The 21,580-nt window shown below is 35.1% G+C and overlaps 1 protein-coding gene across 1 annotated transcript; it reads right to left on the bottom strand.

The window, feature by feature from the left end:
- Window positions 1-16,579, bottom strand: LOC123864805 (chitin deacetylase 1). Its single transcript, XM_045905538.1, has 5 exons — window positions 16,435-16,579; window positions 3,728-3,888; window positions 2,596-2,845; window positions 1,228-1,549; window positions 1-1,133 (listed from the first exon to the last, which is right to left on the bottom strand). Exons 1-5 carry the CDS (start codon window positions 16,487-16,489, stop codon window positions 305-307), a joined length of 1,617 nt encoding a protein of 538 aa, XP_045761494.1. The 5' UTR covers window positions 16,490-16,579; the 3' UTR covers window positions 1-304.
- Window positions 16,580-21,580: the final 5,001 nt, after the last annotated feature.

Genomic DNA, 21,580 nt, shown 5'->3' on the forward strand with positions numbered 1-21,580 from the left:
TTAATGTTTTTATTTTTATTTTTAATTTTATCCAACAGACTTAAGTAGAAAAATCACATAAAGTATTAAACAGACCTATTAAATATCATGTGAGTCTATATTACAAATATTTAGGTAGGTACTTAGACTACAGACGGGATTTGAACCCAGTACATTTTCTAATTACACGGACACATTCGTCATCGAACAAGTCAACACTAAATAAAGTTGGCATTTTATTTGAACCCCGAATATACAGTCCTTGCAATAATTAATTGCAATTTTATATAAACTAATTTGCACCAGGTGAGGCGCGAGATCTCATCTAGTAACGACCGTCGCCCGTGGGGTCGTTGAGCCAGGGGTAGTTGACTGGGCACCTGACGCACGTTTGTAGGTTGATGGTTTCACCGGGGACCTCCTTCGATATTAGCTTACACGAATGAGGCACCCAACAAGCTGGGTCAGCTTCTACGGAACACTTTTCCCTCCATGGTTCAAAGTTCTTGAGTTCGGAAATGGTACGCGGGTTTTGTATCCATTGGATTACTTGTGTCATTGTTACGAAATATACGTCATTGTGAGTTTGTAGAATTTCGTCAATCCAATATAAGAATGCTTCTAAGAATTCGGGATTATTCTTCAACCACGCTGCGTGGAAGTAAAGACCGAGAGGAGCTTTGTTCTGATCGTAGTGACGGTCGAAGTTGTGATTCAGGAAATTATAGAACTGGTCACCGGTAAGAATGTTCGAGCAAGAGTCGACCATGGCACATCCGGGCAAGTACTCGTCATTGGAAGGATCTTCACGGCGGTCGAGTTCGTTCATTACCATCTCCCAGACGGCATGGCTCCTAGTCGGGCAGCTTTGCAAGTTGCCGTGACAGCGGTGAGGCATGCGGAAGTACATCGTGTAAGGCCATAGAGGAGGATTAGACAGAGGCGCTGTAATAGAACTGTCGTACAGGAAAGCTTGTTCCTCCATCATGGTAAATTGATTATTGCCTCCCACACGTAGATAAGGCGCACGGACCCCCACGACGCTATTATCGGTAATGTTTGCGAATTTTTCGATGATAACTCTCATGCCAGCCATTTCTTTACCCCAATCGTCAATGGAGGCATTGCTCCAGAAACGTTCATCGTCATTGTGCCTATAAACAATTGAAATATTTAAGCATCACAGTATACTAACAACAGTAAGTAATATCGGCCCTAAAAACGAAATGTAACAAAATAGAAACTTACGTGATCGAGTGTACGGCGATTTCGTGTCCCTTTCTGTGCGTTTCTTGCACGGCTGAGTAGTTCGAGTACTTGTGTGAAACAAAGTATGTGGCCTTGATATCACAACCGTTTGGATTTTTACGTTTTCCATTGAAAATTTCTTTGTAGAGCTCGATGTTATTATTGTTGATGGCGTCATCAAAAGTGATGGTAATCATCTGAGGTACATCTTTAGCAGGTAAATCTCCAGGAATCACCGTGCCATCTTCCGAGCAGAAACAGTCGGGCAATACGCATTGCGAAGTGTCGCACGGTGGAGCCCTGTTAGGGTCATTGTCAATATCTAAAACAAAGACAAAATCAGTTTACTAGATGTCCTGTTAAGTATGTACCTACTTGATATTTAGTAATTTGAGGCAAACCATTTTGATGTGATATTCAAGGAAATAATATTTCTTATTATATTATACTCGTAATATAATCGGTCTTATGTGCATGAGACCGCTTTAATGCTCTTTTTATAGAACATAAATGTTTTTGATATATGCTACACCTACTGAGAATATAGGTAAAGCTATTAGAGACACGCAGGTGTAGTGAGACTCGGAACCAGTATGGGTACTTTCGCTTAGTCAAATCCATACTGACACAAAATATTGATTTCACTTTTTATAAGAGATAGATATACCGACCTATACCTATGACGAACATTATATATTGTGACAAACTGAAATAAATCATTATAAATTACCCATCTACTAGTAGGTACATTTACGTAAATTAACATGCCTATTAAAATTCGCAACTAAAATAGAAGCGATTACAAAACATTGGCTTTGCTCGACTGGGTCGTTGTGTTACTCAAAGCAAAAATTACACTTATTTCACTCACTTATTACTATTAAGTTTATAATGTTTTGAAGGCTTAGAAAGAAACGTTAAGGATATTATGAAATTATAAAACTCAATATTTATATCATGACTGTAGCTTAAATTCCGTCCATGTATAAAAGCCACGTCGAGGTTAGAAGTATCTACCTACTACTTTGAATACAATTTGTGGTTTTCATAGGCGATAATTAATTTCACTAGGATTAAATTCTTGGAATACGTTGCATAATAAATAATTTAAATGTTAACGTATTCAATAAAATGTAAATAAAATAACACCCCATTTGGTTAAGGTGTGTTGCGACACAGCATTGAGATGTTTTTTTAGGCCAAGTGATTGGTATTTCAGGCAAGTCGTTCGTTACGCCTTGCAAGCTAGTTTTTATCTGCAGCTGTTCAAGTTCAGTAATACAAATATTTCAAGATTAGATCCTTTATAAAATACGTAGAGTTAAATTACAACTCGAATAAGTGTTCACATCGGTTAACATCACTCACCACAAGAATTTTCGTCAGATCCATCGGCACAGTCTTTATCGCCATTACAGAACAATCCACGTTCGATACAAGTGGAGTCTCCGCAAGCCAAGAAGCCATCTTGACATAGTGGTTCCTCAGTATACAAGAGTGGTTTAATTTTGCGTTCCTTGCTCTTCAGCTTACAATTCTTCACGGCATCTTTCCAGTCGCAAGTTTGCTTCTCAATGTCAAAGAACAAACCAGCTGGACAACGGATAGCTTGTATGCCCTGTTTGGAATAAAACAAATAGGCATGATCTTTAATAAAAAATTTAAGTCCTTTTTCCGCTTCATTCAATGCTACCGACTAGTTTCCGCTACACATTACAGCTGTTTTTTATTCGATGTCAAGTTGTTAAAATGAATGTCTAACAGAAATGTTATTTTGAGAATAATTTTCTTTAAACCGAAAAAATGTCAGCGACTTTGTTGGCTTGGATTAGATTTTTAAGTCCCGTGGGAACTCTTTGATTTTTGACTAAGAAGTAGCATGTATGCATGTAGTATCTCTGTACCTTTCGTCAAAATTGGTAAAACAGATGGGCCGTGAAAAGGTTATACAAAGGTACAGACAGACAATCACACGCTCGTATCATACTAGGTGATGCCTGCGACTTCGTCCGCGTGGGTTTAGGTTTTTTAAATCAACTAACAATTTGCTTTTTTGGGGTAAAAAGTTGCCTATGTCCGTTCCCGGGATATAAGCTAGCTCTGTACCAAATTTCATCAAAACCGGTTAAACTGTTGGACCATGAAAAGCTAGCAGACAGGCAGACACACTTTATAAAATTTTAGTATGGATAGTAAAGATTGATTTGTTTTTCAGGTTAAATGTTTTAATTACATTTAATTAAATATAGTCTTAGGGAGAAGTCTGTGTAATACATTGCAAATAGATTAACATTACAGATTAATCTGGATATAAGCAAGGTCGGTAAGTCACTACATAAATATTTATGTTGTATATCTATGCTACGCCAAATCTCTCGACAAGAAGACTAAACACTGACATTTAGCTACAATTTAAAAAGGTATTTCAATCATAGACGGTCCTTGCAAGTATGTGGCAAGTATATGGACGTGTAAAAGTAGTGATTGCCTATGCACTTACCGAGGCAGTGCACTGGATGACGTCACGACAGTTATCGCCGTCGCCAGCCACCAGCCGGAACCATTCGCCAGCGTCCTTGTCCTTGCATAGCTCTAGCTCCTGGTTGTCGTCTTTCTTGGAGTCATCCGCTTGTCGCCGCCAACGATGTCCATCGGCCACCGCTATAAAAATATATTTATTATTTTTAGCCACTACATTTTACTTAAACTAATAAAATATTGGGAAAGATGGCATAACATTTATAATTATTTACAATCAGGGGGCACGGCAGTGCCCCCGCCAAGACGAGCCAAACGGCGGCCGGGGCGCTACGTAGTACCTTTTTCTCGAAGTGTTTCGCCGTATTTTCGACCCGTCATAACTTCGGTCTGGATGACGCTAGAAAGCTGAAATTTTCAGTATAAGGTGTCCTCAGCAAATTTACCAAATATACTAAGTATCAAATATCTAGCTTTTATGGTTATAGATTTATTGATACCTAAAATACGCCGTTTTCGTCCCTCACTGATGATCATCACAATTCATAGTCTGTAATTCTAGGGTACTTCCAGAAGTCCTAGAAGGCTGAAATTTGGTATGTAGACTAGAAATTGCATACAAACTACAGGAAAATTAAGAAATTGGCAATGCCCCCCCTCTACGCCTCTTATGAGTAAAGCAAATCTGTAAATTCTGTCGCTAGAATTCTGATATTTTCAGGATAAGATGTCCTTGGCAAATTGATTAAACTCATTGAGTATCAATTGTCTAGCTTTTATAGTTTCAGATTTATTGACAGTCAAAACTTCTAGTCTGTAATTCTAGGGTACTTCCCGAAGTCCTAGAAGGCTAAAATTTGGTATGTAGACTAGAAATTGCATACAAACTACAGGAAAATTAAGAAATTGGCAATGCTCCCCCTCTACGACTCTTATGAGTAAAGCAAATCTGTAAATTCTGTCGCTAGAATGCTGATATTTTCAGGATAAGATGTCCTTGGCAAATTGATTAAACTCATTGAGTATCAATTGTCTAGCTTTTATAGTTTCAGATTTATTGACAGTCAAAACTTCTAGTCTGTAATTCTAGGGTACTTCCCGAAGTCCTAGAAGGCTGAAAGTTGGTATGTAGACTAGAAATTGCATACACACTACAGGAAAATTAAGAAATTGGCAATGCCCCCCCTCTACGACTCTTATGAGTAAAGCAAATCTGTAAATTCTGTCGCTAGAATGCTGATATTTTCAGGATAAGATTTCCTTGGCAAATTGATTAAATTCATTGAGTATCAATTGTCTAGCTTTTATAGTTTCAGATTTATTGACAGTCAAAACTTCTAGTCTGTAATTCTAGGGTACTTCCCGAAGTCCTAGAAGGCTGAAATTTGGTATGTAGACTAGAAATTGCATACAAACTACAGAAAAATTAAGAAATTGGCAATGCCCCCCCTCTACGACTCTTATGAGTAAAGCAAATCTGTAAATTCTGCCGCTAGAATGCTGATATTTTCAGGATAAGATGTCCTTGGCAAATTGATTAAACGCATTGAGTATCAATTGTCTAGCTTTTATAGTTTCAGATTTATTGACAGTCAAAACTTCTAGTCTGTAATTCTAGGGTACTTCCCGAAGTCCTAGAAGGCTGAAATTTGGTGTGTAGACTAGAAATTGCATACAAACTACAGGAAAATTAAGAAATTGGCAATGCCCCCCCTCTACACCTCTTATGAGTAAAGCAAATCTGTAAATTCTGTCGCTAGAATGCTGATATTTTCAGGAGAAGATGTCTTTGGCAGATTGATTAAACGCATTGAGTATCAATTGTCTAGCTTTTATAGTTTCAGATTTATTGACAGTCAAAACTTCTAGTCTGTAATTCTAGGGTAATTCCCGAAGTCCTAGAAGGCTGAAATTTGGTGTGTAGACTAGAAATTGCATACAAACTACAGAAAAATTGAGAAATTGGAATTTTCCCCCCCTCTACGCCTCTTATGAGAAAAGCAAATCTGTAAATTCTGTCGCTAGAATGCTGATATTTTCAGGATAAGATGTCCTTGGCAAATTGATTAAACGCATTGAGTATCAATTGTCTAACTTTTATAGTTTCAGATTTATTGACAGTCAAAACTTCTAGTCTGTAATTCTAGGGTACTTCCCGAAGTCCTAGAAGACTGAAATTTGGCATTAAGTACAAATTTCAAGAATTATGAACAACAGATAAATTAAGAAATCGGGTCCCCCTTCATCCCCTCGTATATGAGATGCATATCTGTAAAATCTGTTGCTCGAATACTAAAGTTTACATGATAAGATGTCCGTGGCAGATTTATCAAACGTACCAAGTATCTGTGTTTCCTGAAGTCCTAAAAGACTGAAATTTGGTATATCTGCTTCAAAATTGAGTTGCAAGATTCCACCCGAACAAATATACTTACATACGAGTACATTGCAAGTTGAATAAAAGCTTTTAAAAAAAGAGGTAACGATAGAGAGTGGGCCATGAAAATGATGTACCTACAAGAAATAGATCCAAAAAAAATTTAGGGCACCTGCCAAAAAGAAATGAAATCCCATCAAAAACATTTCATGTAAAAAGTTAGCCAAGACTCACAAGTTCATAATGTTTTCACTGTTAAAAAGTTATGAGATCTCTAGTAGAGCCAAGCCCCTAGCTGATCTTAGATTTGTGCTGGCCATGGGACCTATCCCAAGTCCAAAGTAATATAGCTCTTAAATGTTCTTGACTATATCACATTTATAACAATAAATAACAAATCACTCTACTTACAAGCTCTGATTCTACAAACCCTATATCTTGGTAAAAAAAGTACGGCTTGGCCGTTTAATGTTCGTAAAACTATTACATGACATAACATATTAAACGTTAAAAGTTATTAAACGGCCAAACCGTACTTTTTTTACCAAGATATAGGGTTTGTAGAATCAGAGCTTGTAAGTAGAGTGATTTGTTATTTATTGTTATAAATGTGATATAGTCAAGAACATTTAAGAGCTATATTACTTTGGACTTGGGATAGGTCCCATGGCCAGCACAAATCTAAGATCAGCTAGGGGCTTGGCTCTACTAGAGATCTCATAACTTTTTAACAGTGAAAACATTATGAACTTGTGAGTCTTGGCTAACTTTTTACATGAAATGTTTTTGATGGGATACATATGACCGCATTACGAATAAAAATTACACGCAATCATATTTATTGTTGTATTTGCAAATGCTTCGCAGCTTTTTTATACCTACATAAAACCAAAATGTCACTTGGAGATGTTAGAAAAGTCAAAGGTGAGGTGAGCGCACGTGACATTTGACTCGCTTCGAAATGCCAGCGACAAGGACGACTCTTTCTAAGTTCTTCTGAATATATCAAATTGTTACATTATGCATGGTATTTGATGCTTTTGTACGCGCGTCGTGTTGAAATTATTATAATTTGAAAAGGTCACGGAATAGTTGATTCGCTTGACCGCTAATTATGAATCAGGAAATCATGGAGATTTGCCTGTTTTATTTAAATAAATATAAACCAGTTTTGTTTTTAAATTTGAATAAACAGAATATAGAATGAGAATTTCTAGTCGCCATTAATTTGAAAATAATAATAATTCTTATTAGGTACAATTTTCTTGATTAGGTGTGCGTATTAATTAGCTCGGTGTGTTAAGATGAAGCATGATGCGTTTTATTCTTTAGTGAGTACTGTATGTATAGAGATTATATAAAATAGTAATATGATGTGCGAATAGCTGCGTGAGCTTGTGTTAGTAGATAGTATATGCGATTGAAGAACGTAACACAAGGAAACTGGGCCCTCACAATATTAGATAATAAATAATTGATCGGTTGCGAGAGTGAGAAGCGCTCCACTATCTCTGCCGCATCTACCAAAAATTAAATATTATACCTATTATATTTCTGTGACTTGTATATTTATACCTTACTAGCAGATCTCTACAACATCGTCTGTATGAATTTAGGTTTTTAAAAATAATTCCGTGGGAACTCTACAATTTTCCGGGATAAAAGTAGCCTATGTCAGTCTCTAGGTCTTTAACTATACTCGTGCAAAAATCAGGTCAATCTTTTGCTCCGTTTTGCGAAAACAAACACTTTTGCATTAATCATAATATGGGTAGGTATAGTTCAAATTGCTTATAGAATTATGTTTTTAATGACAAGAGTTATATGCTTTTATTGAAAGTACAGTCCTTATTATAATAATAATTACTTTTAACAGACATACGAGACAGCCTTGGAAATGTAAACAGGAAATACAAAACTGTAGCCAATGCCGACCGTCATCGTTCTAGAATACGCATAGATAACTTGATTTTGTACGCTAAAATCATTCTAAGTATCACCTATAGGTTAAAGTGGTATTCAATAAAACGATGTCAAATGAAGGTCAAAAGTAGGTATTATACCTACTATCTGAAAGTAATAAAGCTAGTAAAGGCCAATTGTTAGCAAATTGTATTACAGACGCTAAATTACTGATAATTTTTAATTAAAATCATACTTTACTTTAACGCAAAGAATAAATTCACTGAATAAATTTATAAAAGAAATTCAGCTTGCGTTACCAGTGAACCGACTAAGTTTTTACGCTAATTATGTCATAGAACTTCCTTTTAAGGTAGATACACGTATTGGGTAATAACTTGCTTCTTCTCTCGATCGAATAAATATTTATAATAGAATACTAGCTGACCCCGCGACTTCATTCGCATGGATTTAGGTTCCCGTGGGAGCTCCTTGATTCTTGTCACTCTCTAGGTCTTTAACTATACCTTAGCAAAAAATCACGTCGATCTGTTGCTGCGTTGTAGCATGATTGAAGGACAAACCAATAGACCAACAAACAACACATTTTTTCATGTATATAATATTGGTAGTGAAATATGGGTAGATAGTGACTTTTTGAGTTTCATTTTCTTAGCCATACTTAAATATAATTTCATTTTCACTGACCTATCAGGTATGACCCGAACCTACCACGGGTGTTAGATCGGCCACATGAAATGTTTACTTCAAGTTTACAGTATTAACCGCTGCGCTGCTATTTATCTTATTTTCTTGTTATATGGGGTTTTCCCTGTTAAACTACCACAATGCATTTTCAGTAGCTTGTAAGAGGCAAAAAAAAAATACTATAAATGTGTCTACTTTTTAAATGTCCCGTATCATTCTTTTTTCAATGCACTCGTTAAAAAGTATATGTTATAATATGAATATATAATATATACAAGTATTTTGTAATATGAATAAATAACTGTGTCGGTATATTATAAAAAAACTTGTATAAATAGAAGATAATATTCGGAATGAGTTACGAAGTCGCGTGTCATAAAGTCAAAGTGGAACGCGTTGATGTCTTTTATATGGATACTCCTGCTATGCATTCGATTTATATAACTCATAAATCACCCGACTAGTGTAAAGTCAAAAGGAAGAGCGTTATGTATGTAAGTATGGGGTATTAATTTTGTGTATGTAATATGTATGTATGTTAATATTTATGTATGTTCTCCCGTATCGCCTAAACCACTGACCAATTTTGATAAATGAGGTGTCAATCAATTCGTTATCATGGTTCAGATAACATAAGTGACATCGAAAAATGTGGGAGATTTTAATTTTTTTACTATCATATTTAGTGGAATGATAAATGAATTCATAAATATTAATATAATAAGTACAATACGTATACGTAATAGTACAATCAAGCGAACGAAAAGTTTTTTTTTGGTATTGTAGCGTTTATTAAGAGGATTAGTTGGGTTTTAATTTTGAGATTGTTTATATTAGATTTTATAAAAATACTTAGTAATTAACTTATCAACTTAGAAATAATTTGATAGACGATGCCCGCGATTTAGTGTGCGTTAATTTAGATTTCTAAAAATCCCGAGGAAACTCTTTAATTACCCGAGATATAAATTGCGCATGTTACTTTTATTTAACTACTTACTTAGGTTACTAAGTTGCACCGTGATTGTGACAAACTAACAAACAAAAACATGCGCATTTATAAATACGTATAATATTAGTGGGATGTGGCTGGCAATGTAACTTTCTTCGTGTCTACTGCCTAGGTAAGGTTGGAGCACGAAGGCACTGTTATGCGATGCGAGTGGATGACCGAGGACGACGGCCCTGTACGCTGCCAGAATATTGAATACGTATCAAAAGACACATAGTACCTACTTTTCCTTATATTAATATCCTTTGTCAAAATGGGCCTGATGATAACGGGGAAATGATGAAATATTACGTGTGCGAACCTGTTCTCATTTTTGAAGGCCAACACGCAAAATTCAGACATTCTCATTATTAACTTTATTTCCAGATTCTACTAGTTACACAGAAGGCAATAAGTGTTATGAATTATTGAAAAGTATAATTTGTTATGTTGAAGTATTTACTGAATAATTATTATTTATGAATACTTGTTCTAAGCAGGTATACATAAAATTAATATACTCGTACTAGTAGTAATTTTGGTATTTATAATGGTATTTGTGAAAAATAACAAAGTTGCTGAGTAACTGATCGACAGATTAAATATAGATTGATTTATTATTAATTTTGGTCGTTAATAAAAGATTTTATCACAGTCAACGTTCTCAAATAAAATTGCAATTTTATTGTTTTGTTTTAATTAATTATTGTGATTTAGATTAGGGAAACATACATAAATACTGTCTACATAAAAGTACACTCTGAATCTTTTTATATAAAATAAAAATGTCTTGAAAAGTTATTTTACCCAACTTTCACTATTGTGTTATTTTTTCTAAGTCTGTTGACCTCTTTATATTGTATTGATCGATGAATACCTAAACAAAGGAAATACAAAATCGAAACTAGTCTATTTAAAAACATTAACACTACATGAAACTAATTTACCTACTCTACCTACTGATTGAATAATGAGTTCTTAACTGAATAAGAAAAAATCAAGGTAAAACATCAACGAAGGTGTCTTTTTTATAGGTATCTTATATCTTATCTGTTATAGCTGCAAGAAATAGTTAGTTAACAGTAAGGTAGAGCGTGAGAATTGTAATAATGTGAATTCGATGACACGATACCAAATGCAGTATTATTCATCTTGCTGTAGGTAGTATACGCAATGCATTCCCACGGTGTGTTAAAATCCACAACGAGGCTAAATTTTTTATATCAACACTCAACACTTAGAACCAGCATGCTTTACAATTTATTTAATCTACTAAGTTTCCTTCCTTCATTTCACTGGGAATGTGTAAAAATGCAAAGCTTCACCGTAGCTTTTATTGAGAAGAGTCACGTGCTAAGACCTATGAAAATAATACGATTCTACTGGTATCTCTCTTTTTTTTCCTTTATTACTCCCCAGAAAGGCCTCTATTTATCAAACCCATATAGACTCATTCAATTTAGGTCGTTAGTATTTAATATTCCTAATCCTTTCTTAAAATGATAATATAAATATGTCAACAAAAATTAGGTTTTTAAAGAGAAAGTTGTACAATCGATAACTTAATTGGTATTCTTGCCACTTGCATCAAACATTTAGAAAACTGCTCAGATTTGCATACTCAGCAACTACGGAGTGAATTGGCGATGAAATAAAAAATATATTTAAAAAAAATAGACATACCTACCTACTAGTAAATCTAGTAGGTAGGTATGTCTATTTTTTTACTGACCATCAGAATAAAACAATCATAATAATTGCTTTGCAGTTTGTCCAAAATAATGTCTTGACTATATATATTTCGTTTGCTATACCTTCTTACACTAAGTTTTTATATGTAACCATATTTGACAGGTTTTGAATTTGGATGAATAAATATGATGCACAACCAAAACAAAAATGCTCATTGGGATTGTTAAAACTTAACAAGCTCAAAAAAGTACACAATGAATAGACTTGAACTTTAAATTCTGCTTTGAGATTGGTATTTTTTATCTCTAAATAATCTCATGTATTGGGCATCAAAAAGCTGCCTCGAATAAATTATGACAGGTTCACCTTTCTGACATTAAATCACTTATGCAGAAACTCGTTTAAATATTTCTTACCTTGGACCGTTAGTGATTTGATAGTGTTTTTAATAGGTAAGTAGTAGCTAACAGTACCAATATCATTGTGATGTTACTATAATCCGTAAAATCCGAGCTTTTTTGTTCATGTTAGAAACTTTCAAATTATTATAAGTACTTTGATGTACCAATATGTAAATTGAGCATGGCATATTTAGCGTCAAATCATATTAATTTAATAACGCATACATTATATGCTTTGAGTTTTAAATATGAATGGATGCTTTTATTTTTGTTGTAACCTACTGTAAAGTGAAGTAAGTGCCGACTGTACTTTATCAAGCTTAAAGTAATCACGATTCTAAAGCTCCGGCTACACGCTTCGCCTTACCTGAGAGCTTACGTGCACAAGCCAGTTTATGCAGTTGAGTGCGCGCGTGTGGACTGTGGACGACAAGACGGTATCCCGCTCAGCTTTCCAAAAGCTGCTAAAGATTGGACTGCGCAGTCCTCGGTCTTGCCTGTGCAGTTTTGACTGCGCAGGCAAGACGGAGCGTGTAGCTGGAGCATTAAAGAACAAAAGCCTTTAAGACCCGACATAAAGGGAATATATCTTTAAAAGTTCACGTATTAATAATATTTTTAGGGATTTGTAAATCAAAAGGAAAAAAGGAACTCTTATAGGATAATTTAGTTGTCCGTCTGTTTGTCAGTCTGTCCAGAACTTTTCTCTCAGGAACGCGTGGAGGTATTGAAATTAATATCAACAAATAGGTACATAGGTTAACGGTACCTTGAAGCTGTAAAAAATCAAGCTTCTAAGTCAATGCATAAAAAACACCAAAATTTTTTGCTTAAATTATTTTCATGTTATATATTTTAAAGATGGATAGATTTGCTAATTTTTTACACTATAATAATATGACGAATCAAGATTGATTTAATGTGGTGGTCCAATAAATGGATGAGTTAGTAGAGCCGAGTACAACATTTCGCGCATAAAATCACGTGAACAAGCTTATGGCGTCATTTTGCCCATCAAATAACATACTCGTGTATCAAATGGTTCGATATGTCCACTGAGAAGATAATCACTTACGACCTTTTTTGATTTATATGAGAACACTTTAAATTAAAATACTATCGAACAATGAATTTTTTTATCAGGTAAAATAGTTGTAATAGAAGTAACAAGTTTTAGAATAAATCATAAATTGTGAAAATAATCAACTGAGCACACTTAATGTTTCCACCCTGTATGTATAGTGTGCCAGTAGAACTTGAATTTATTCGATTTACTTATATATAGATTTACATTTAAGACATTAAATAGACCGTGCAATTTGTAAGTGGCTTGATATTTTTTGCAATTGTTTTCATAAACAGTAATTTATGGTTAAATTGGGCACAAAAATTGATGCATTATATACCAAATCAAATCAAATCAAAATCATTCATTCAAAGTAGGTACTATTGTACGCCTTTTGATAGTCAGAAACCTACTGCTACGTTCCTTTTCAAGTCTGTTATATAATTTGGTAAAAAAATTCGGAAAGTTCAAATTAACTAGGTATGCTTAGTTTAGTTGAACGCGTTGTTCATATTATATCTACAGTCGAGTGCACATAAAATTAAGAACGACTGTCTTACTCCATGGCAAAAGTAGAAAACAGCTTGTTTTAACTTTGTCGCAAAAACATTATATATAGGTAGGTATGTATAAATGTTCAAAATTGTCAACAACATAGCGAGCTGAAGTTTTACGAATTACTGACTCAAAAAAAAAGTATGTTACTACTATATACTAAAGTTTTTAAAATGATTAAATAGCAAGGGTCCCGTTTTTCATTCAGACATACGGAACTTTAAAAAGGTAAAACATTAGAACAATGATTAAGATAAATTCATACAGTTTGATGATGCAAAATTTATGTATTAAGAGTAAGTAGTCTATCGTAATATCTCCATCTGTGCCTACCTATAGCAAAACTATAAGTTACAGTATGGTTACAGTCAATTTAAATGTAAATTCCTCGACTCAATTTGTGTCAAATATTTGACCTTAACTGCGAAACTAGTTAAGTATAAAATAAGTTTTGTAATTTTGTATACTTAATAATAATAATCTGTCAAGACTCAAAGTTACAAAATTGATAACTAACTGCCCCTCGCCCCCACCCTACCCCTCCCACTATTATTATATAGAGATAGGAAAAGGAAAAACTTTGTTGTCTGGCTGTCTGTCCGTCTGCTATCGTGTCTGTCAAGAAAACCTACAAGGTTCCCTTTGACCTAGAATCATGAAATTGGGCAGATAAGTAGATCTTATAGCACAAGTAAAGGACAAAATTCGAAAACCATTGCTATGTAGTTGCATCACAAAAACAAATCCATACTAATATTATAAGTGTCTGTCTGTCTGTCTATCTATCTGTCTGTCCGTCTGTGTGTCTGCTACCTTTTCACGGCTTAACAGTGTAATCGATTCTGACAAAATTTGGGACAGGGTTAGCTTATATCCCGGGGACGGACATAGGCTACTTTTTATCCCGGAAAATCAAAGAGTTCCCGCGGGATTCCTAAAAACTCATCCACTTAACCGATTTGTATGTATGATACCGAAGTAGCTTGCGTCCCTGTAATCGAAATAGGCAACTTTTTATCCCGGAAAATTAAACAGTTCCCACGGGATCTATAAAAATCTAAATCCACGCGGACGAAGTCCGCAAGTCCGATGCGCAAGTCTGACTCGCACTTGGCCGGTTTTTTTAGGGAGTAAGTATCAGCTAAGAAAAGAATTTGCGAAAATCCTCCACCCTCTTAAGGGGATTACTCCTAAGGGGATGAATGGAGGTTGCAGAAAGGTTAAATGAAAATCCTATGTTTCTAAAGTTAGAGACATAAAATTGGTATTTTTTTAAATCACCCCTTAAGGGTAGACTAGGGGATGAAAGTTTTTTCGGAGAAAAATTACTGTCAATATTAACTTTTCATTTGGAAGTCAGGTTTCTTCTTCAGCCAAATAAGGGTTTTACTAAATTCGATCCTTAATAGGGTAAAATATAGGTTGAAAGGTTGTATGAATGGCCTACCTAAGAAAGTTGAATAAAGTTCGGCTAGTTCGATAGTGGTAGGTATTCCTAGGATTGTGTACCATTTGTTAATTGAGGAACTCTTATGGTGACAATAAGTGAGTGAATAGGTACCTAGTGGAGTTTTAGTGGGAAAATCTCATGGGAAATTTGTAATTGTACGCGGATGAAATTGCGGGCAACTGTTAGTGTCTAATAAAGTAAGTATGTGTTTACTTAATAATATTAACATACAGTTTATACTATTTGTTTATCACTACCCATATTACAAATGCGAAAGGGGGTTTGTTTTGCTGGTATGCTGGGTTTATTGTTTGACTTTCCACCGCGACGGTTCGGAGCAAAGGATCGACGTGATTTTTTGAATAGTTAGGTACCTATAGGTAATGAGTAATGACTTGCAGAGCAACATAGGCTGTCTTTTTATCCCGGAAGATCTAAGAGTACCCACGGGCTTTTTAAAAACTAAATCCACGTGAATGATATCGTGGGCATCAGCTAAGTAGTTACTTTAAATTGGATTGTTATTTGAAAAAGTAAAATAATTTAATTGGCCCAATTTATACCTATATTTAAAAATGTTCAATCACCTAATTAATGGTTTGGATATGGTAATGATCAAATTAAAATAGCGTGATTAAATCTATACGTCTTCTATACAAATATATTATAAAGAGGTAGTTTGTATGTTTGTTTGTAGTAAGTAATCTCTGGAACCGATTTTGAAAATTCTTAATTATAAATAAAAGCTACATTACGCTTGAGTGACATAGGCTACATTTTGTTTTAAAAAAAAATTGGAGATCCCTACGAAAATTGTAATAAGCTACCCGTGCGAAGCCGAGGCGGGTCGCTAGTATTTTATAAAGCATTAAGAACGCAGTCAGAGCTAGGCCGCTACGCGATTACTCGACACGGCAGCGCGGCTCTGACGTCAGCAGCGCACCCGCAACGCAACAGACTGAATGTGAAAGTTCTCCACAACCACAATGCGCAGTCTCACTAAGTGCTAAATAATACCTGATGCTTTTACAAAATTAGTATTTGCTGTCAATGAACAAATATTTGTGACAAAAAACGAATAGAAAAATCTTCATTCTGGCGTTTATAATCACAATAACTGGTTATTGCATTAAAGACCTGTAAGTAACTAGCGATAATACGTAGCATCTGTTCATTTATTTACTGACTACTTATTGATTAAAATTAGTATCCATCACCGTACAAAGAACAAATCACTATTAAACGATCATACAATATTAAGTTCACTACACCGGCATTTATGTACAACTGGCTCGATAGTTGTATCTTTAGTATTGTCCTTGAATGGCTTGCAGTGTTGATTACATTCTTAAGTCATTTGATGCAAGGAGATCACGTTCGGACTGGGTTCATATCGTAAACTTCGCAGAGACACTGTCTATCTCGCAACGGTCAGTTCGTACAAATTCACTGTTCACTTATTGTGCTGCACTAGATATCGACGATGCATCCATATTTATTTGCAGATGCGCGGATGTGACGTCGCGTCACCTGTGACGTCGCGAAATAGACGGCACCTGGAGGCGTAAGATAAAGGTTAGGACTCACCGCAGGCAAATAAGAGACACGCGACCAGAGGAGCGACACGGGCGTAGCGCGCCATGACGGGATCACAACAGGTCGCTGCGCGGCCGCCGAGCGGTTAAATAGTGGCCTCAATCTGTGCCCCGCCCGCCCCTCTCGCCCACAGCGCTCATACTTCTGCCAACACCCTTTGCACTCATCAGCTGTGAATCACCTGCATCTCCAGGTGCATTCTTCTCTACTACTGTTACTGTTATGGTAGTAACTCGAAGTTGAGTACAACTGTTCAAAACGGAGACTGAAATATATCTACAGTCGTAATGCTTATGCAAATAATACCTATCTGGAATCATATAAATAGACCGAGAGCGGATGTATTTATTTTGCATATTATTGTTTTCGGTACGTTTTTGAATACTATATGCCTACCATACCTACACCTACACCTAGTTACCTACTACGATAAAATTGTAACGTGTTTTTAATTTAATTGCTTGCACCTCATCAAAAGCTACTAGACCGATTGAGATGAATCTTTCGCAGTTCGAAAGTTTGCCATGTATACTTTAAAATGCTCCCATTTGATCAAAATCGGCCAACTATTAACCCCCTCAAAAGCTGTGGACAAATTTGTTTTTTTATTTGTTTACTATTGTTATTTTAACAGAGACCGTTTGGTAAAAGCTTTTACTTAATAGGTACACAGTACTGAGGCTAAAAAAGTTTAATCGTAACTTTATCGATATAAAGCGCAATTCTGTTATTTTTTAATTTTCGTCTTTCTGTTTGTACCCTAGCTACTGTACCTAAAGAACAGTACTGTAGCTAAAGAATATGGATTATAACAGATCTTATTGTGTTGAAGTTGACTTAGGAAAAATATAGGTAAACTAGCTGAATTCCTGAAACACGTATTTCTTCAATTGTGACGGAAAACCCAAACTCCAATTATTATAATGGAAATAACTTCCGACCGACCTTCATGTAAACTTTCATCGCGTAATTTTTGGAATTTTTACCCCTAAGGGTAACCCCCTTTTCTTGGTGAATGCCTACTCTTTACAAAAAACGAACCCTTCAAATTTCAAGGGTTTAAGGACCAGCGGTTTAGGCTGTGCGTTGATAAATAAGTCAATCAGTCAGGACTTTAAATTTATATATTATACAGATTAAAGCCTATGAATATATTCAAGGTAAGGCGTAATATCGCCTTTGATGTGAACAATAAAGCCAAGATAATTGAAATTCTTGATGACTTTGTATGTAAGTAGTAATCTATGCTTATAAAAATAACCCTAATTTTATTTTCGGGATAAAAACTACCCTATATGTTACATCTACTAACTACTGTATCTTTCATTGAAATCCATTCAGTAGTTTTCGCGTGATACGGACACAGGCAGATAGACAGACAAAAATTCCAAAAAAAAAATAGTTTTGGGCTCTCTATCGATAATAATGTTTCCTCCGATTAAAATTTTCAAAATATATTTAATGTACAGACATCTTCCAGTTACAGTTTTATTATAAGTATTTAATTATCAGAATTTGAATCTGGTAGAGTTTGCTCTGAAATTATCCCCGAAATTGAGCCTCTATGGAAAATGTGATTTCAGTTAAATGTTCTGGGATTTTGATGTGTTATAGATTTCAGTTCTGTTGAAGCAAAAGCGTCTATGGGTGCTACCACAGTTTTCGAGTCCCTTTCAGAGTTGCCGAATACCTATCACACGCACGAAGACGTCATCCAAGACCAAGACAAGATCTACAAATAAAACAAGCCTGAATTTAGACTATTCTCTGCGTGTCAAAAGGTATTGTTCGTCTACATAAACGGCAGCATTCCATTCAAATGAGTCTGGTTTATATTATGTATTATAAAATAAATCCAGTCTGGTGTTGAAATTGCATGACTATGGATGTGAATAATCAGTTAATCATTTCACTTTAAATAAGTGTCATTTAGTGTAGTAATCAAATGATTTTACATTTCATTATCATTATTAGTAATGTATTAGTGGGAAAAATGTTTGATGAGGTACCTATACCTACTATCAAGGATCTACATATCAGTATTTTCTGAATAATTATAGACTTTTGACTTTTGACAATTATATCCTAAACTCTACTAATATAATTAAGTAGCTAAAAATATGAAGGTTTGGATGTTTGAATGATTTTTAGGGTTCCGTACCTCAAAAGGAAAAACGGAACACTTATAGGATCACTTTGTTTTCTGTCTGCCCGTTCGTCCGTCGTGTCTATCAAAAAAACCAATAGGGTACTTGACTTAGAATCATGAAATTTGGCAGGTAGGTAGGTCTTATAGTACAAGTAAAGGAATAAATCTGAAAACCGCGAATTCGTGGTTACATCATTAAAAAAAAATTTCAAAGTAAGATAACTATACCAAGTGGGGTATCATACGAAAGGGCTTTACCTGTATATTCTGAAACAGATTTTTATTTATTTTTATGCACAAAAGTTTTTGATTTATTGTGCAAAATGTTGGAAAAATCGCTGCGCGAGTCTGACTCGCACTTGGCGGGTTTTTCAGCCCTTCACGCTACAATGACTGAACTGATTTGACTGAGATTTGGAATGGACATAGCTTATTAGCCTGGCTTAGCACATTAATTATGCTACTTATCATCCCGGAAAATTAAAGAGATTATCTACGCGGGAGAAGCCACGGTCATAATCTGTTATCTATACTATATATAATTTAATATTTACTAAGTATTTAATCCTATGTAAATTATTGTACGCATCTACGTTTATGTAAATCGATTTTACGTGTATTTTATTACTTTAAACAATTTCTCTCCTTCTTACGCCCGGGTGGTCAAATCTCTCATCCACATTCTAATCTAAATCTCACATCTAAATCGTCACCGATCAGTAAGTTGTCGCTTCCTGGTGACATTGTATGGGTTTCATCCAGTATAATGATAAAAATGATACAAAATGATAAAATGATGATTACGCAGTTTACTGCGTTTCATACATATTCATGTTTTCCATAATCGACAATACGCTGTTGCACTGTGGCTATACCAGGGCTATACGTAGTCGCTTCCACGGCATTATGCCTACTACGCCACTACGCGTCGCAGACTGGCTACGTAGCTACAGCGTATTCACAGAGTACATTGACGTATTGTCAATTGTCAGTATAGTCTGAGCTGAGGTCACGTTCGCACTGAGACTCATACTCGGCGGCTGACATTACGTTTTAACATTCACGGCTTACGTGTGCGGCGCTTGCCTCGGCTTGCTTCACAACCTCCAGGCCGTAGACAAAAATTGAGTTCGGGGAAAAGGGGGTGCTGGGCGTCATCAGTACAACTAATTTGCAATTACTTTACAAAAAAATTAAAAGTGTTATTTCTAGTACCTACTACTTACTGTACAGAACCCTTCGTGTGCGAGTCCGACTTTCACTTGACTGATTTTTTTATACCTTCCAAATGGAAAAACTATGATGATATTATATTATTATCAATTGCTATATGAAAGTGCGGCGAGTGAGCGCGAAATTGAATTTGAAATTTTTTTTTTTTTTAATTTTCAAAGTGAAATTGAAAATTATGTTTCTTAAAGTTTGGGATTTCGAACCCCCATAACCATTTTTTTACCGATGACTATGCTTTGGGAGAAGTGTTCGTGAGAGTGTAGATCCAGGTTCACATTGAGTATAAGGCCGCCTCTACACTAAATTATTTTAAATAAAAAAATTATTTTCTTTTTTCTTGTATTATTTCTTCAATGATTTATTGCAATGTTTTTCTATCCATCTATACTATGGGGTCGAAAAAGTAGAAAAAAATAATAATAAAACGTGACACAAATTTTTGCAAACTTGTGAAATACAAAAGTAAGCTTTAAAGTTTATCTGTTTATAAAAAAAATACATTATAATTTGCCAATGTAGCTAATCTACGAGTTTCACGGAAACACTTTTTCGAAGAAATTAATTTAAGAGGTATCATATTATTATAAGCGATCCACGCGTTCGAGTGCTCCAGCACGATGGATATCAAAGGGATGCGGGTCGTGGCTAATTGAGAAAGACTCAGGACCAGTAATTGTAGGAAGTGCATTTGGAAAGTCCTAGGTATGTCCAGCAGTTAGGAGACGCACAAACTAGAATGCTACGTGCGAAGCCATCAAACATTCAGCGAAATTTTTTTTATGGATTCGTGGTCTCACCGCTTTGTCCCACAAGTGGGACTACAGTATTCCAGTCCTAAAACAAACTTCCATACCGTATGATCGTAAGCCAAGATTTTGACTACTAATCTAAATTGTAAATTCTTTTTACCTATACAAAATATAAAAGTGATTATGCAATGCTATAGCATAATTTTCTTTTACTTCCTCAATCAAGCTGTTATTTCTTTACCTAGCAACTTATTAGATACGTTGTTTTTGCGGTTTCAATAAAATGATATTTTCCTAGGTTTTCATCTTCTTTAAAAAATAATATCAAATAACAAATAGCGAGCAAGTTACTCAAGCAGTAATTAGTGACAGCCAATTATGATAGGTATGAATTATAATTATTAGATGATGCCCACGGCATGGTCAGCGTGGGTTTATGTTTTTCAAAAATTCCATGGGAACCCTTTGATTTTTCTGGGGTAAAAGCTAAAAGGTGACCTTAAATATCCGTCTCTGAGATACAAGCTTCATTTCGTTAAAATTGTTCATCGGAAGGGCTGTAAAACAAAGTGAAATTTAACGGACATACAAACACACACGTTCGCATTTATAATATTAGTACGGATAATCTTTGGCTAGTCTTTGACAAATCCCAGTGGGTAAGAGATTTACCAAGTACTGACAGCCTTAAATGCATCTAAAATTATTATCGTATCTAATAAGTGCCGCGCAAGTGTGTATAGTGTGGTACGTGAATGGAACTAATTCTGTTTTGTCCGCTGTGATCTTTGTGGTACGTCTGAAAGACCCCTTGCCCCTGAAGTATCAGGTAGGTTTATATTATATCTAGGAAATGTATTTTAAATACCGAAACGATTTAGGAAATGTGCAAAATATTTTACTGAAGTCACGATTTCCACATATTATGTAAGTATTTCCTCGGAAATAAAATGATTACGGTGGAAGCGACGGGCCTGCCCGCGAAATTCAAATTTAATTTGGTTTT

The sequence above is a fragment of the Maniola jurtina genome, chromosome 1 (assembly GCF_905333055.1).
Source record: "Maniola jurtina chromosome 1, ilManJurt1.1, whole genome shotgun sequence".
NCBI classification, from domain to species: Eukaryota; Metazoa; Arthropoda; class Insecta; order Lepidoptera; family Nymphalidae; genus Maniola; species Maniola jurtina.

Coding starts and splice junctions, on each gene's coding strand:
- LOC123864805 (XM_045905538.1), bottom strand. CDS start 16,489: ATGGCGCGCTACGCCCGTGTCGCTCCTCTGGTCGCGTGTCTCTTATTT. Junction 3,889..16,434: donor GTGTCTCTTATTTGCCTGCG/GTGAGTCCTAAC, acceptor ATATTTTTATAG/CGGTGGCCGATGGACATCGT. Junction 2,846..3,727: donor TCATCCAGTGCACTGCCTCG/GTAAGTGCATAG, acceptor TATTCCAAACAG/GGCATACAAGCTATCCGTTG.